The 18839-nt window shown below is 45.8% G+C and overlaps 1 protein-coding gene across 4 annotated transcripts in view; it reads left to right on the top strand.

Moving 5' to 3' along the window:
- The window catches only part of CSMD2 (CUB and Sushi multiple domains 2), a gene marked incomplete at its 5' end in the record, with an annotated part of 547039 nt that overhangs the window by 298148 nt on the left and 230052 nt on the right, over nucleotides 1-18839 (top strand). For all 4 annotated transcript variants that reach the window (XM_080658115.1, XM_080658114.1, XM_080658113.1 and 1 more), the window contains 3 exons: nucleotides 2776-2897; nucleotides 14122-14225; nucleotides 17390-17502. In XM_080658115.1, coding sequence (XP_080514241.1) covers nucleotides 2776-2897; nucleotides 14122-14225; nucleotides 17390-17502 — 339 coding nt within the window. The remainder of the gene's footprint in view (nucleotides 1-2775; nucleotides 2898-14121; nucleotides 14226-17389; nucleotides 17503-18839) is intronic.

Genomic DNA, 18839 nt, shown 5'->3' with positions numbered 1-18839 from the left:
GCACCCTGTTATATGGTAGTGATGTCCAGAGGAAGAGAGGGAATGGCTGCAGAGCCCAGACATGGAAGGCTCTGGAGAAGTCTGAAAGCTATCCAGCAGAAAATGTGATGGGAAAAGGCAAAAAGAGAAACATCAACATGTGTGTATTCATTAATTCAGACCTTGTTTGAGCATCCACCATTTTGTCAGCCTGTGTGGGTTGCAGCCATGAGCTAGCCATCTGTTGGTGGGATCCCAGGGGCTGGCTGTTCAGGGGGAAGTCTGTCTGTCCACAGACCCCCTGACCTCACCCAGACTGCAGAGGGAAAAAAAAGTAGCTGATGCTCCATTCTGAACCTGTTTTAAGGTGCTCCATGCTAAATATCTGCAGATTGTAATATTTTAATTAATTCCCTCTAAGCTCTTAAAGTGGTAAATGCCTGTTTGACCTGTTCTCTCTAATTACCTTCAGCATATTTCAACAGACTGCAAATACCATCTAATTTTTGGAAACAAGTGCAGGATAAATTGAGTCTGAGGCTGAGGGCTTTTCAGGCAGCGAAACCCGGCTTTCCAGAAGAGGTGTAAGATGATGCTGGTGGAGGTTGTGAGGGTTCCCAGGGCTAGGGCTCTGGATCCACAGGTCCTCTTCGCAGAGGTAGGCTGGGGTCAAGGCCTTGGTTTTGATGATCTTATTCTAATTTGTTTAGTAATGTCAGTCTCAAGTGGGGTCACGGGGGGAAGTCATATGAAAAGCAACTTCAGGAAAGGTAGAAAAAGCTCTCGGGCCTTGAGAGAAATCTTGGACATTGTGAAATGGAATGAACAGGCATCGGAAGTCCCACCATCTCGGCTCCCCTTTGTTGAATATTGACGATGCCCCAGGTCCTGGGTGAGCCTTCACATCCATTATCTCAGGTACCTGCATCCTATCATGCCTCCTCGGGAGATGTCACTAGCCCCATCTTACAGGTGAAGAATAGAATCAGAGAGGTTTTCTAACTTCTTTAAAGCAAGTAGATTTAAAACCCAATAGGAGCAGAACCTGGCATCCCGGATTAGGAATAGAGAAGGTGGATGGTAGAATTAATCAAAGGCAGATATGAAAGGGTTGAGGACGCCATTGGTGAGGGTCTTGAGGTCCGGACTAGTGAAATTTATGAGAGAACAAAGGGCATGTCAGCAAAAAAGAGAACTCTCCTCACCATGGCAGCTGCCTTCAGGCCCAGTTTTATCAAGCACGACCTGTGAATTGAAGTGTTTCTTGCACAGACTTACAGAAGCAGCTGGACGCCCACAAGGGGAATGGAGGAGAGGGTTCTCCTGGGCCCTTGTTTAAACTAGACTCAGCTGACATTGAGCTCAGGATGAGGGAGAAGATCCTTTGGGTGCCAGGCTGAGGGCATGCCACCAGGAACTTCCCCCACTGACAGCGATGAACTAGAAGAGAAGGAGCAATTCTGACCCAGCCGCCTCTTGCAGATAACTCTCTGACAGCTCCGCCTGATGCTGTTTCCATACCTGCTTCCTCCGCAAGCTGCTGGCCCTGCAGAGAGGGCTGCGTCTTAGATGGTTTTCCTCCCCACACCCTGCCTGGCCCCTGATAGGCACTCAATAAATGTTGGAATGAGTGAGTGCAGGAATGAGCATCTGAAATGAGAATGGATGAGTTATGTCCGGAAGCTGTGGGAGCCGCTTCCCAGACCCTCCAGGAAGGGTTCCTGGGAAAGGTTGAACCTGGCCCCATGCACACACAGAGAGGAGCTCCAGCATATGTTGCCCCATCAGAGGAAACCAGGCCTGACACCACTTTCATTTCATATACTTAGGCTTGCTGCGTTTGCTCACTATTTCTTTACCTTTCGGCACTTTGCCTACAATTAGGATAAATTGCCATGTGGGCAGCAATGAAACAGGCTCATAGAACTCTTTATTAAAATAGCTGAGCACTAACATTGAAGAATGAAGTGGCTAGAACTAAAGAACACGTTTTTAAAGAAGGCAAACACCTAGATACAATGTAGTACCTTAACTGTTATCAATCACTACTTAATCTAATTAGTTCAGAAGCTATTTTAAGGGGCTTAATTAAATTAAGCTGTGATTGATAACACTTTATATCTACTTGAGTAGAGCACTTCTTCTAATTCACCTTGAGTCTTTATGCTTCCCGTCAAAAGCCTGTTTTAGGCATTTGCGGGGTGTGTGGAGGGAAATGGGGAGGCCTTGATTGGCACTGAGGTCACTCAGGTTGCCTGGTCCAGGCTGAGCTGGGGGCCTTGGCAGAGTCCTTGGGCACAGACATTCTGAGACCTAGTGAGGAGGCCTTGACAAGGACACCCTGAGATTCTAGTTCAGGAGGCCTGAGAGAGCAAATGGGGAAGCATAGACAGGTCAGCAGAGCAAAGCATGGGCACCTCAGCAGGCCTACGGATGACTGGGGCCCACCTAGATTTAGGTTACATGAGGAGTACCAGGCCACACCCTCTTGGTGGAGTTGAGCTGCTGATCATAGTGGAGTTGGGGTCGGGGGCTGGCTTAGCTTGACCATGGAAGCTCATCGCTGCACACAGGGTAGCAGGTTAGGCAGGGCATGTGGGGACTCCCCCTACCCCAGTGCTCCAGGAACTGTGACTTCCCTCTGAACCCATGAGAGCTACGAGTGAAGAAAACAGAAAGTAGAAGGTTATACCTGGGTTGAGACTGTACAGACTTCAGTCTCTTCTGGGCAGGGGGTGAGAGGTGGGGATGGGAACTGGACCTAATCTAAACGAAACTTTCATCTTCTCTCTGCAGCCCGCATGTGTGATGCCCACCTTCGAGGCCCCTCGGGCATCATCACTTCCCCCAATTTCCCCATTCAATATGACAACAATGCACACTGTGTGTGGATCATCACAGCACTCAACCCTGCCAAGGTAAGGCTCCTGCCTTGGGGAGCATGGGCAGTGTCCTGTGGACAGGGCTCGGTTGGAGACAATTGGTCTACAAGGGTTTCAAACTCAGAACTTAGTTGTGGTGGGTTCTTTGTAGGCAAATCTTTAAAACTGTTTTTATTCAATATCAAGTAGATAAAAAGCAAAATATATGTAAGATATAAAGAACATCAATGCAATAGACACCTGCATAGCCAAATCCCAGTTACCTTAGTGATGTATATCCCTCATCAGCCCCATCCCATTCCCTATCCCTCAGGTACACTCTACCTTGATTGTGTGTTTATCATTCCTCTTTCTTTGTTTACAGTTTACACATAAATGTGTCTAAAAATTACATTGTCTAGTAAGCCAGCATTTGAACTTCATATAAAGGTAGTCATGTTGTATATATTCTTAATCAACTTCACTCAAAATTATGTCCCTAAGATTTATCTATGTTGTTGTGTGTAGTTTTGCAATGCTATACACATCTTTTCACACATTTAGTTCTCTTTTTTGGTGACATGCCCTTTGTTCTCTCATAAATTTTACAATTATCTTGCCAAGATCCACAAAATAAACTGCTGGAATCTTTAATTATACCAAACTATAGATCAGTTGGAAAAGAATGGTTACATTTGTAATTCTGAGTCTTCTGGTCCATGAGTATGGTATTTCTCTCTGTTGACTTAGGACTTCTTTAATGGCTTTCAATAAACTTTTGGAATTTTTCCATTACAGATCTTACACCATTTCTTAACATATTTACTCCTAGATGTGTTATGTTTGTTGTTGCTGTTATAAATCATATTTTTTAATTTTTTTTATTTTCTACCTATTTCTTGCTGATGTTTAAAATGCAATTAATTTTTATTCTTTGATCTTTGTATATAGCAATTCTCTTGTAATAATTTATCTGTGAATTATTTGAGATTTTCTATATAAGACAATCATCATCTTCAAAAAATTGATGGTTTTATTTCTTACTTTCCAGTCTTTATACCTTCTCTTCATTTCTTTTCTTGCCCCAATGGTCTGACTTAAACCTCAAATATAATGTCAAATGACTGTGATGATGGTGGGCACTCTTGTCATTGTTTGATGTTAAATAGAATATTTACTTCATCATTATAATATTTGCTGAAGCTTTTTTTTATTTGTTTTTTTCCTAATCTTCATTTGCTAAGAACTTTTTTTTTTTTAATTTTTTTTTAAATGTATTTTATTGATTTTTTACAGAGAGGAAGGGAGAGGGATAGAAAGCTAGAAACATCGATGAGAGAGAAACATCGATCAGCTGCCTCCTGCATACCTCCTACTGGGGATGTGCCTGCAACTAAGGTACATGCCCTTGACCGGAATCGAACCTGGGACCTTTCAGTCCACAGGCCGGCGCTCTATCCACTGAGCCAAACCGGTTAGGGCGATTTGCTAAGAACTTTTATTGTGAATGGACATTGACTTTTATCTAGTACCCTTGCATACTTATTAATATGATTTGCTCCTTTATTTTCTTAGTATGGTGAACTACATCGGTTGATTTTTCTGATGTTAAACCAACCTCACATTCCTGGTATAAACTCATCTTGGTCATTTAGCATTATCATTTTTATACATGCCTATGATTGATTTGCTAATATTTTATTTAGTAATTTGCTTCTATTTTGTTAGTGAGATTGGCTTTTTTTTTTTTACATTACCCTTGCCAGATGATTTTGTTAAATATTGCTAACCTTATAAAATGATGTAGAGTGTTTCTCCTCTTCTATACTATGAAACTAAAAGTGGAAGATTGGAATAGCTTTGAAAGTTTCATGGAACATTTCAGGAAAAATTATCTGGGTCTGATGTTTCTTTTTTGGAAGATTTGAAACTATAGGTTTATCATTTTATGACAAAAAGATTACTTATATTATCTGTTTTTTCTTGAAGCCATTTTATTAAGTTTTCAAATTTATTGGGTATAAAGTTGTATATACTACCTTTTATTATATATTTTTATTCCTCTTTTCATTTCTATTTTGTATCTTTTTTATCAATATTACCAGAGGTTTTACATTTTGCTATTTTTGAAAGAACCAATTTTTATTTTCTTAATACTTCTTTTGATATATTTATTTTTTATTTCATCATTTTCTGCTCATCTTTATTTTCTTTTTTCTATTATATTTGGATTTATCCTGTTATTCTTTTCTGGCATCTTAATTTCAATGCTTAATTTGTTATTTTTCAATCTCATTTAAGTATTTAATGCTATAAATTTCCCTTAAGAACTATTTTGGCTACATTCCCACAGGTTTTTATGCATAGTATATCTATTATAGTTTAGTTATGAATATTTTCCAATTTCCATTATTCTTTCATCTTTCAACCACAGCTTATTTAGAAGTAGTTCCTAATTTTCAAACAAAGGATTTTTCTAGCTATCTTTCTGTTACTGGTTCTAAAGCTTGTGGTCAGAGAAAATTGTATTTGAATCATTTGAAATTTGTTGAGACTTGCCTTTTGGACCAGAAATGGTCATTTTTTCACACATATTCTGTGTGTACTTGGAAAAATGACGTGTATTTTGTAGTTTTTGTGTTTTATTACATCAAGCTTGTTGATTGTGCTTATATTCTTTATATCTTCATTGATTTTATCTTCTTGATCAGAGAGCTGCAGAGGAAGGCATATTAAAACCTCCCTCTATGATGGTAGCTTTTGTCTGTTATTCCTAAAGTTCTCTTAATTTTTGCTTTGTATATATTGGGACTATGTTATGAGATCATGCAAATTGAGAATTATATATCTTTCTGGTGACTTGAAATTTTTAAAAAATAATTATTTAATGACTCTCTTTATCTGTAGTAATGTTTTAAAGATTTTTCCCAGCTATAACATCAGCTTTCTTTTGGGTTTTGTCTAATAAATATTCTCTTCTTGCTTTCAACCTTGCTAAGACCTCTGTCCAGGCACATTCTGTTCCAGTGTGCCTTCCCTTCTCCTCCAGGCAAATTCCTTATTCCCCTTTGAGACACAATTAAAATACCCTCTCTTCTGAGAAGCCTTCCTAACTCCTCGAGGTCTTGCTCCTTCCTCTGTTCCTACATTTCCCTTTTTGTGTACATATTACATTGTACTGGGTTGAGAATCTCTTTCTCCTGTAGCTCAGAAATGCCCTGAAAGCAGATTGGAATCTTGTACAGTATTTCTTCTGCAGTTACCACAGTGCTCAGTGCAGAGGAGGAGCAGCACGACGGGTGTTTGAATACGTTAATAACGATGGAGGAGACCTGTGTCAGTGTCTAGTAGCTCCTCAGGTATGGCCCCGCCCATGTTTGGCCCCAGGGCCACCTCCTGTTATGACCTTTCAGTTCAGCCTCATGGAAGACATGGGTGATGACATTTCCATGGTCAGGACTGAAACCCAGTCCCTCGTCTCTGCCCCCTACCTACACACATCTGCCTTTCTTTTGCAGCTTCTCAGTGTGAACTCAAGACTTATGATTTCATTTGCATATGAACTTCAGTGGATTTGTTCGGGAAAGTTAATGCAGCTTAGAAAAAAAAAAAGAAGAAGAAGTAGAAGTGAGGCTGGAAAGGAAGAGAGATAGGAAAGGGAGGGGACATGGAAGGGAGAAGGAGGGAGCATGGAAAGGAGAGGAAAAGGGAAGCTTATTCCATGAACTTCAAAACCAAAGATAATAGTGTTTTGATTATTCACTCCTTAAGGATTATCACTGTCACTCTTCCCTTTGTAAGCCTGAAGAATTAAAAATGAACTCTCTAGGCAAGTGATCACTCCGGAGTGCAAATGTCAGGAATACATTTGTTGGCCCATTTGCTCACTCGCTTACTCATTCAGCATTTACTCATGCCCTCTCTGTGCTGGGCTGTACAGGCTGCTGTCAGAGAAGCCAAGGGTCCCCACTGGCCAGTTTGCATGACTGGGTAGCACTAGCGCAGTGGTTCTCAACCTTTTTAATGCAGCGACCCTTTAATACAGTTCCTCATGTTGTGGTGACCCCCAACCATAAAATTATTTCCGTTGCTACTTCATAACTAATTTTGCTACTTTTATGAATCGTAATGTAAATATCTGTGTTTTCCAATGGTCTTAGGTGACCCTGCTAGCGGGATTGAGAACTGCTGCTGTAGAGCCTAAGACCATTGGAAAACACAGATATTTACATTACGATTCATTAACAGTAGCAAAATTACAGTTATGAAGTAGCAACGAAAATAATTTTATGGTTGGGGGTCACCACAACCTGAGGAACTGTATTAAAGGGTCGCTGCATTAAAAAGGTTGAGAACCACTGCTCTAGAGGGACCTTTTAATGGCCACCTCCAAGTCCTAAACTTGATCCCTTTCCTTTTTACAGTTGCTTCACTTCCCATCATATCTTGGCATTCCTCTTCCCCTAGAACTAACTGCACACCCTTCTCTATTCTTGAAGACAAGTCCCGCCCCTCGTCTAGCCAGGATTGTTTGCCCCTCATGTTTGCCCATACCCACGCTTCCCTAGTTTCAGTACTCATCACACCCTGTGGTGTTTTCTGTACACTTGTAAGTCTCCTCTTCTAGACTGTGCGCTCTCTGGGTGGTGGCCATGTTTATCTTGCCTGCTGTTGCCTCTCCAAAGCCCAGCACTTGGCAAGTGCATATTAACTAGTGAATGAATGAATGACTCCATCAATCAATGAGTGGATGAGTCACAAATGGGTGAAAGGGTTTACTACTTTCAGAGCCACCAAAATTAAATGGAGGTAGTGACCAAAGTTCCAGAACCTCCTAAAGTTCTCAGTCTCTGTCCCTGGGCTTTCTTTGCCAACCTCCTCAGAAATCTTCCTCATCCAAAATATATAAAGAGCTCATACAACTCAATCACAAAAACACCATGAACAATCAAAAATAGGCAGAGGATCTAAATAGATATTTTTCCAGAGAAGACATACAGGTGGCCAACAGGCACATAAAAAGATGCTCAACATCACTAATCATCAGGGAAATGCAAATCAAAACCACAGCAAGACATCACCTCACACCTGTTAGAATGGTTATTATCAAAAAGAAAAGAAATAACAAGTGTTGGGGACGATGTAGAGAAAAGGGAACCTTCGTGCATTGTTGGTGGAAATGTAAGTTGGTGCAGCCACTATGGAAAACAGTATGGAGGTTCCTCAAGAAGATTAAAAATAGAACTGCCATACGATGGAGCAGTTCCACCTCTGGATATTTATCTCAAGAAAATGAAAACACTAATTTGAAAAAATATATGCACCTTGGTGTTCATCACAGCATTATTCATAATAGCCAAGATATGGAAGCAACTAAGTGTCTATCAGTAGATGAATGGATAAAGAAGATGTAATTTCATGAATGGAATACTATTCAGCCATAAAAAAGCATAAAATCTTGTCATTTGTAACAATATGAATGGACCTTAAGGGTATTATACTAAAGAAAATTATACAGAGAAAGACAAATACCATATGATTTCACTTATATGTAGAATCTAAAGAACAAAACAAGGGAACAAACAAAACAAAACAAAATGTACTGATACAAAGATTTGTGGCTGTTAGAGGGAAAGGCGGTTGGGGTGGGCATAATGAGTGAGGAAGTCAAGAGGTACAAACTTCCAGTCATAAAGTGGGTAAGTCATGCTCATATACTGTACAGCATGGTAACTATAGTCAGTAACATTATACTAGTATTGCATATTTTGTTTTTGTTTTTTCTTTGTTTTTTTTTTAAATATATGTTAATTGATTTCAGAGAGGAAAGGAGAAGGAGAGAGATAGAAACATCAATGATGAGAGAGAATCATTGATCCGCTGTCTCCTGCATGCCCCCCACTGGGGATTGAGCCTGCAACCTGGGCATGTGCCCTTACCGGGAATCGGACCTCCTGGTTCATAGGTCGATGCTCAAGCACTGAGCCATGCTGGCCGGGTTATATTGCATATTTTGTAGCTTTATATGGTGATGGGGGAAACTAGACATATTGTGATGATTACTTCACAGTACATACAAATATTGAATCATTATGTTGTACACCTGAAACTAATGTAATATTCCAATTATACTCAATTTATTTTTATAATACCTTCCCCAAAGGTACCAGAGGCCCATCTGCTTGAACTCCCGAGGAGTCAGGTCAGCCTTCCCACCAGTTTCCCCTCTGCCCCCCTCACCCTCAAGCCAATTCTTGAGCCCTACCCTGGGCCTTCAGCAAGACTGGAACAAGGATCACCATGTAGGCCAAGCATGTCAAACTGGCCGCGAGTTTGACATGCTTGAGTAGGCCATGCCCAGTAAAAGGAAGCTCTCTTTCTTTCATGAGCTAATAGTCAAAGTGACAGCAGCATTAGTAAACCAAGGCTGGGTGGGCCAAGGTCAGCCTTCAGGGGCTCAGAAAGTACAGGGAGGAGGAAAGGGGAAGTAGGGCTGGGCAGGGCCTTGTGGAGGGGGCTCTATCTAGCCAGGAAGGAGAAGGGGCTAGGCTTCCCAGGGTGCTGAACTTGATCCTGAGGGTAAAGAGATGGCAAACTTCTTTGTAGTGATGAAAGCCTTTCTTCAGAACCTGTATGCCATTGGCTGTGAGTTCCTGAAAATTCCACAGAAGCTTAAACAAAACAGTGTATTTTCCTCACCACCAGAGGTCCAGGGTGGAGAGTCCAGGTCTGGTTTAGTAATTCCCTCAAGTGTGCCGAGCACCTTCTATTTTTCCCTCTGCCCTTTTTTTTTTTTTTTTTTTTTTGGCATGTGACTCCTGTCCTCATGATCACAGGAAGGTGGGAGGCTGCTTCACCTCTGTTCTCACATCGATATTCCAGGAAAGCAAGGAGAAAGGCAGGGAAATGATCTGTGGACTCCTCAGCTCATATCTCATTGCCTAGAATCTTGTCACTTAGCCAGACATCCTTAGCTCTGAGGTTAGCTAGGTGCATTGCCACACTTCAGACAAAGTCAGGGTTCTGTTAAGAACTTAAAAAGAGAGGGAGGGACATTTACTAAACCACTATCTATGTCTGTCACAGACTCCCAAAACATGAACTAGCTCAAAAGGAACTGCTTTGATTGGAGTTTACTGGTGGCCTCTGAAGTACCTTTATGGGACCCTGGGGTGCCTGGGAACCCAGTTTGAAAACCATTGCTCTAGGCCAGAGGTCAGCAAGCCTTTTCTGCCAAGAGCCAGATAACAAATATTTTAGACTTTGAGGACCACGTAAAGTTAACCCTTTAAAAATATGAGGACACTTCTCGGCCTGGCCAGGTGGCTCATCTGGTTGGAGTGTTATCTCTTATACCATAAGGTTGCAGGCATAATACCCGGTCTGGTCGCATATGGGAGGTAACTGATCAATGTTTCTCTCTTACATTGATATTTCTTTCTCTCTCTCTCTCCCTTCCTGAATGAATGAATGAATGAATGAGTAAATAAATAAATAAAATATATCTTCTTAATTCAGGGGCAATACAAAAACAGGCCACAGGCCAGATTTAGCCCAAGGGCCATAGTTATCCAATGCCTGCTCTAAGAAATGTCGGGGCACAAAGATTTGAATGCAGAGTGAAAGACAGGCTGTATACAGTGTACCTCTGTGATCATGCCTACTTCATGTGCTGCCACTTTCCTGCCTCAGAAAGGCATTTGGGAGCTTTGTTGATCTGCATGTTACTTAATGAGCCATTATAGGATCCTGTGTTTACACAAAGGCCAAAGAGAAGGGGAAAACTGTAAGCATTAGTACGTTGTGCACTGGGACCCGTACCAAAGCCGAAGTCTTGTGTGTGTCGCTTCTGTCTGCTTGGTGTGATTAGCGCCTGTGTTAGGGTCGGATGCTGAAAGAGCAGTTCACATCCATGGCTGCTCTGGCCAGTGATGTGAGTCATTTTATGGTTCTGGGTTCTGGCTGTCAAAGCAATGTTTCCCCATTATAGTCCTAGTAATCATATGCTCCCTTTTTGGGAGATGGCATGGTGAGCCAGTGCCCTCTGCCCCGGGGCTGGCTAGATGCAGGCGCAGCCAGGACCCCTAGTCCCTTCAGAGGCCAGGCCCCTCCTCCTGCCGAAGGCGCTGCAGGCCTTGCGGTATTTTATGTGCACCAAGTCTTTGCTGAGCTGCTGAGATCCAGATAAAGGGCTTAGGGAAGGTTTGAGAGGATAAGCCATGCTCTCTGCTTCATGGACCAAGACCTCGCTGGGGCACTCTGAGGCAGCAGAGCAGAGCGGCAAAGAACCTGGCCACTGACTGCCTGATGCATTCCAGGTTCTACCACTCAGCTGTGTGATCTTAGGCAAGTTGCTTAAGGTCTCTGTGCCTGAGCTTTTCCATTTGTAAGATAGAGGTATTCGTAGCAGCTTTTGTGAATTTTACATGAGTTCATGTGTGTAAAAAACTCAGAGCAGAGTTAAGCACATTGTAGGGTGAACTCTTATAGTGCAGAAATCTCATAAGAGAAGATGATAAAAACTGTGATTAAGTATCTCAAAGAATCATCTAGACCAGGAGTCAGCAAACTACTGCTAATGGGCAAAACCCAGTTTGTTGCTTGTTTTTTATAAATAAAGGTTTAGTGAAACACAGCCACACCTGTGTTCACTCTGTAACAGACCGTGGTCTGCACAGGGGAAATTATTTGCTATCTGGCCCTTCACAGGAACAGTGTGCCAACCACTGTTCTAGACCAGAACTCCTGTGAGGGATCCGAGAAGCTAGAGATCAGTCCATGCTAGAGAATCAGGAAAGGTTTGAAAATGTCCTCCCATTCAACATTGTCTAAGCTGAGGGCATATGCCAGGCATGCCAGCAGGCACTGGCAGTAGAGAGACAGTGAGACGTGATCCTGCCCTTCAGGGCGTTGGTGGTGTGGTGGAGGCCCAGGTACACAGATGAGTCATAGTGCTGCAGGTAAGTACTGACAGAGGTGGAGGGCAAGGGAATGGTGATGTTATCCTGTAAGCGGGAGAGTGAGGATGCGAAGGATATTCCAGCCTGAGCAGCTGACCCCAGGATGATGACAGTAGCCATCAGGGAATATGGGAGGCAGGTTTTGCTTGCTCAGTGGGAAAACCAGAAGGGCCCCAGCATCCCATTACTATTGACAGTTACAGTCCATCCCCTTTCTAAGGACCCCGCTGCTGTAGTATTGCCATAGCCCTGAGATCCGTCTCTGGTTTCCCAAGGTCCCTCAGTGCTGTTGCTCCTAAAGCAACAATTTCACCTCATACCTTTGCTTACAACTCTTCCATAGCCCTCCCTTATCTTTAGGGCAAAGCCCAACCCCTTAGCATGACAGACAGCCTTTCCTGGGTCGCCTATGCCTACTTCTCCTGTGTCACCCCACCTTCCAGTAAACAACCCCACATCTACCAGGAGTCTCTGGAAAAGTCCGCATCCTATGCCTTTGCCAGGTCACCTGCTCCTCTGCCTGATTGCTCTCCCTTCCTTACCCATGTATTGAGTTCACTTCACTTCCCAAACTCAGCCTGGGGTTCCTTTCCTCCGGGAAGCCTGCTCTAGCCCTTCTAGCTAGTGGCCCTCACTTCCTGTCTGTCCTGTCTGTCCATGCTCAGGGATGTTCTTACATAGAAATGCTCCTCTCTGTGAATCCATGCCCGTGTGAGGGCCCCGCTTAAATGGCACCCAGGCTCATGAGTGAGGCAGCTGTTTGCTTCCGAGGCGCCTGAAGGCACCTTGGGGTGAGGCCCTGCTGGCACCCTGGCAATGTGTGGGTGCTGGGCTATTTGCTTTGGCTGGAGGAAACCTGCACAACCAGGAAAACCTATCCACAGGATTTCTCTTCTCCTTGGTTCATAGAATAGAGAACAAAGCTTCACCCCCAACCTCCCCACTGGGAGACTGAAGATCTTCCTCAGGTTGAAGCTAGGTTGCCAGGGACAGAAAGACCCAGATTAGACAGTAGCCATGGTGCCTCCATGGTCCTGTCTTCACAAGTGGCACCACCACCCATCCACCCAGGTACTCAAACCAGAAACCTGCAAGTGCATCGTAAAGCCCTCCTCCCCCTCAACCTCACAGGCATGCGGTCACCAAGATCTCAGTGTTGCTGGGACCTGTGTCTGTCCCGTCCCCATCCCCTCCTCCATCCCTCACCTGGACCCCCACAGAAACCTCAAACATCCTCACCACCTCTGGCCTCACTCCTGCCACATCGGTTTCCACACAAGCAGCCAGACTAATGCTTCCTCAAGCACCTATATGTCCCTGCCGCCCACGGTTTAAAACTTCTGCCGCTCCTCCCTCAGAATGAGCCCCAGCTCTTCGGGGCAGGGGAGGTCTCAAGACCCTTCAGACCTAGCTCCAAGCAGATCCTCTAGTCCTGGCCCTTCGTGAGTCACCTCCTTGCACTAGAGGGCCGAGTACATCGTCCCCCACTCCCAGGCGAGGCAGCAGCAGGTGTGCTCAGTTTGTGGACTTGCCGTGGACTGACAGTACTTGTTCTGGAATGTTCCGTGTCTGCCCCAGCGCAGGCCTTGTGCACCTGACTCTACCCATCCCTCCCTCAGCATCCCCCATTGGCTGGTCTTCCACTCGTATGGGGTCCATCACCCCATCTTGTGGTTGTCAGTTTGCTTCTCTATCTCCCCTGCTCACTGAGAGCAGAGACTGTGTTGAACCCCAATGTTGAAACCCCATCCCCTAGCCTAGCATATGGTGAGTGCTCTGTAAATATTTGTGGAAGGCAGGACTACAACAAGTTAAGAGAGAAGAATCTTGTTGAAACCGCCTTCCTGGACCATTCATTTATTGAACAAATAAAGAGGATGGAGAAAAGCAGGCAGAGAAGCTGAGAGAAGTCTGCAGGTCCCGGGGGGCAGATAGCTGAGATTCCACACGTGGCCTGAAAAATTGCCACCTCGCCCATGGGGGTTCCTGTGCATTAAAGCATGAAGAACGAGTCTAATCATCTCAGAGTCGGCCAGATGTGCCTGGTGTTGCCATGGCAGCCCCCAGAATTGGGCAGATGTGCCTTGAGCATCTTTGGAAAACATCAGGGGACCCCAGAGCCTGTATGGCCTGGAGGGAAATAGTTCACACTCAAAACTCGGGCATGGAACTGCTCAGTGTGGATTGAGGGTCGTATAGGATGGTGCCACGGGGACTCTGGGCATCGGAACATAACGAGGAAATGTCTTCCTGTCCTCAAGGCTCTGCCAGGCTCTCCCAGCTGCCCCTGTCTGCTCCCTAACCCCATGCTCCCTCCCTAGGTGATCAAGCTTGCCTTCGAGGAGTTTGACTTGGAGAGGGGCTATGACACCCTGACGGTCGGGGATGGTGGGCAGGACGGGGACCAGAAAACGGTCCTCTACATGTAAGTGAAGTAGGCATTCAGGTGGGAGGGCGGGAGCACGGTACTTTGGCTGAGGGTGGTGGGATTGGCTTGCCGGGTCTTACCTGGTCCCCCAGACCACACTGCGACCAGGACAGGTGCCTTGTTGTGCTCCTAGTTTCAGCAACAGTCCCTCCGCCTCTCTCTACTCCAACCGGGGGAAACAGAGCACTGGGCCACATTCTCACTAGGGATTCACAGGAAACGTGTACAGGACAAGCAGTCTTAGGGAGCAGGGAAATAGAGGTTTTGTGGCTGTCTGCTTCAATGCAGACTCTCCTGCCACCCAGCAGTTTTTCCTCAAGGCCAAGTACGTCTGTGGTGGTCTGACTTCAGATCGAGACAATCAAGTGCTTTGCTAACCTCCCTGTCTGCTCTTAACTATTTGGGAAGTGGGTGGTTCTAGAGAATTAGGACCACATGGACATACACATTGTCTGAGTCCAGAAAGGTTAGTATGTATGGTCTTGCCAAGGGAGAGGGTGATATCAGGCTGTGTGGGATTCCATGACCCTGGGTCTTGGCTTCTCCTTTGCCCACCCCCAGCAGTCTGACATGAAATAGGATAATGCTCTTGTTTGATGCATGTGGTCCAGCTTCAGAGAAACAGACAGCCCTGACTTCATCCATCTCCCCTGCCAAAAAGAAGGGGTGATTTCACATATGCTGTGCACCTACTATGTGCCCAGGCACTGTGATGGTAATTTTCACATCAGTTATCTCATTTAATTCCCACAATGACCCTATGAGAAAGGTGTTATTATTCCCATTTAGCAGGTGGGGAAACTGAGGCCCAGTGGTTGCAAAAGATGGTTGGTGGCAGAATCAGCACTTGAGTTCGAGTCTTTTGATTTCAGTGAGGGATAGCATCCCTTGCCATACCCCCTCCAGCCAGGCTAGCTCCAAACTACTAATACCCTCTGGTTTTAATAATGAATGAAAGATAACTATTCAGTAATAACTGGCTTGTCCAGGAGCTGTTCTGTTCTGGGAACTTCCCACACTATCTCATTCCTGCTTGGAGAAGATCCTATCAGGGCAGTTAAAGGACTCATGATATGATGTTACCCACTGAGTCAGTGACATGGCTAGGACGTGGGGTCTCTCAGGAGAAAGGAAATAATGTGAGCCCTTATTCCACTGTGTTAATTAGGGTTTGCCAGAGAAACAGAACTAATAGTATATATATATATATATATATATATATATATATATATATATATAGAGAGAGAGAGAGAGAGAGAGAGAGAGAGAGAGAGAGAGAGAGAAGTGTTTATTATAAGGAATTGGCTCACATGGTTATGGAGGCTGACAAATCTCAAGATCTGCAGGATGAGTCGGCAAGTTGGAAACCCAGGAGAGTGATGTAATTGTGGTGTGAAGGCCAGCAGGCTCAAGACCCAGGAAGAACTGATGTTTTTGGATCAAGTCCAAGGCAGGGAGAAAACCCCCACAAAGTCCCAGCTGGAATTCAGGCAGAAAGAATCTTCTCTTAATGAAGGGAAGGTCAGTCTTTTTGTTCAGTTCAGGCCTTCAGCTGAGTGGACGAGGCCCACCCACAGTGGGGAGGACAATCTGCTCACTCCATCTATCACTTAAACGTTAATCTCATCCAAAACCACAGACACACCAGGAATAACATCTGGCCATCGGGATACCCCAGGGCCCAGCAAATTCAGATAGCCATCTCACCCACCTCTCCCCTCCTCTTGGTGCCTCCCCATCACTCACCTGCCCTGGATCGCTGACCTATATGGTGTATCCACTCAGTGTGCCCAAGAGGTCCTCCCACAACCCCATGTGCTTTTCCATGGAGAGAATCTTAGAACAGCAAAGCTGAAAAGACTCTTGGGGATCATACAACCCAATCCCCTTATTTAACATGGAGTGGAAAGGCCCAGAGATGCCCAGCATCTTGCCCAAGGTCCCCCCACAAAGAATGGCAGAGCCAGGGCTTATACCCAGATCTTTGCACTAATCTAGTGTGAGTGAGCTCCCAACAAGTCCTGTAGCAGCCCAGGGACTCACCCATCACCCCCAGCTCTCTTTAGGCCAACGGCCATCTCAAACCTTCAGGGAAACACATGCAAAATGGTCAGGCTCCTTTGTTGTCCCAATCGGGTCAAACAGGAAAAGCAGAGGCCTTGGCTTCTCTCTTGCTTACTGACACCCCAGAGTCAGAGCCAACCCTGGTCTGGCCTCAATCTACTCGCGTAAGAGCCCCCAGATCAGGGATGTCACACGGGCTGGGCTGGTGAACCCCAGGTGGTCTGTCCCAGCTCCACCCCCATGGCACTCAAGTGCTGAGCATCTCTCTGCAGCCAAGTCAACACCCCCAACCTCAGCTTTGAGACCCAGGGTAGAGCAGACCCATTAACAAAATTTCCCCCTCCACAGCCTACAGTCCCCATCTCTACAGTAAGAGGAAGCCAGGTTTCTTCCAGAAACCCCAGCCTGTGCAGTGGATGCTGGCTCTGCCACTCCAGCAAGCTGACCTCAGGAAAGCCATTGCCCGTGTTGTACCTTTGTCTTCTCATCTGTACAGTGGGGATAATAACCCCTACCTCACTGGGCTAATGGGGGCATTAAATGAGATAATGGACGTGACGGTGTCACACTTGGATATGTGCCTGGAAAATGTGAGTTGAGTGAGAAGTTTCCCTGTGCTCAAACTTAAGAAAATGTGGCCCAGGGTTACAGCTGTGCTTTTAGCCTCAGTTCTCATACTGGCAGGGGAGGACACGTCGACTGAAAGGAATGGCTGGGTTGCCACCAGGGGAAGGGGTTTCTGTCTGTCTTTTTTGCAGTACAGTTCACAGGAGAAATCAGAGGTTACAGGGTGTGGACATCCCTTGATTAGATCTGGTTCCAGCTAGTCCTGCCCCCTGAGCCAGTGAGGCCACAGATGTCTCTCATAAGCCCAGGGGTCTGGGCGAGGAAGTGGAGGTTGAGATTCAAGCTCTGCCTGTGGCCGAGGGGGAGAAGCGCTGAGTCCCTGGTCTCCAGTGTCAGAAACTCCATGGAGCTCAGAATTTGCCCGAGTGAGCCTGGCTCCGAGATGCTCCTGTAGGTGTCTTCAGTCGGGCAGTCATTCTGGTGGGGTGCTATGGTGGGGTGCACACCTCTAAATCTCTCTCTCCTGACAGCCTGACAGGTACGTCGGTCCCAGATCTCATTGTCAGCACCAACCATCAAATGTGGCTCCTCTTCCAGACGGACAGCAGTGGCAGCTCCCTGGGATTCAAGGCCTCTTACGAAGGTAACTGCTCTTGGGGAGTGAGGGACCCTGAGTCAGAGCCTTGGGGTCTGAATTTGGAGTCAGCAAGCCCTGGGCTTGAACCTGATTCGGCTCTGCACTAGTTTCCTCTCCTTGGGCACATTGGAATTCTTGACATCGCTGAGCCCCAGCCTCCATCCTTGTCCAGTGGGTTGTTTTGAGGATTATCTGAAGTAAATCACTTAGAATACTGGACACACAGCACTGGGCACGTACATCGGTTCCATCCCCAACTCATACTAGACTTGTGTAGGCCTTTAAAGGGCCCCGTAAGCTCTTTAACCTCAGTTATTTCCTATCTTCATACTGGAGATAGGAGCTTCCCAAGTTTCTACCCACTAGGGGTGTTAGAGTGATGAGGGGCTGTGCACAGTGCTAGGGATAGACACACACCATTGGTGGCCTGAGGAGGATACAGATGAGAGTGACCTTCATCTCTTGATGGAAACAGCCAGCCATTAAGGGATAGCAGACTCTGGGGCCCAAGAGATGCCACCACTGTCACCCTTCCCTGCACTTGCACACCTCCTGTTCATTCATGATTGCTAATGCCAACGCCCACAAAAAGGGGAGCAGAAGCCATCCCCCAGGGATTTGTGAAGGCCCTGTTAGGTGTCAGGCACCAGGCCAGCACTAGGGAGCAGATGCATCAGACCCAGGCCCTATGGCAGAGACAGAAGCAAAAGCAGGGGAGCTATTACAGTCAAGGGGGCGTGGCAGAGAGATCCATGGAGCCATGGAGCATGGAGAAGGGCAGTCATCTTCCGGAGCATCAGGAAATGCTTTAGCAAGAAAGGGGGCCTTATGTCTTTAAAATAACAAGGTGGCTACTAGAGAGACAGGAGGGAGAGGCAACCTTCCTGCACCCCCAGCCCAGAGACCTGGGTGTTCTACAGGAGGCTCTTTAGGGGGAGCAGTGCCAAAAACTTCTTCTGCTCCGTGGGCCTCATGTCCCAATGCTCAAGGGTCCTTCTGTACCAGGACCTGGACTGTCTCCACACTGGATGCACAGCATGTCCTAGGGCTGCCCTAACAAAGAGCCACACACCGGATGGCTTGGTTCAAAGGCAGTGTGTTCTCTCACAGCTGGAGGCTAGGTGTCAGGAGGCAGTGTTCTCTCTGTGACTCTGGGTAGCATCCTTGCCTCTTCCTAGCTTCCCTGGTGATCCTTCCCTTAGTCCTGGCATTCTTTGGCTTGTAGCTGTAGCACTTCGGTCTCTGCTTCTGTTGTCACATGCAGCCCTGTGTGACTCTCTCCCCCTCTTATAAGATACCAGTCATAACGGATAAAGGGCCCACTCTACCTCCAGTATGACCTC

This window comes from Plecotus auritus (assembly GCF_963455305.1).
Source record: "Plecotus auritus genome assembly, chromosome: 2".
Classification (NCBI taxonomy): domain Eukaryota; kingdom Metazoa; phylum Chordata; class Mammalia; order Chiroptera; family Vespertilionidae; genus Plecotus; species Plecotus auritus.
This window is presented reverse-complemented; position numbering and strand designations above follow the sequence as displayed.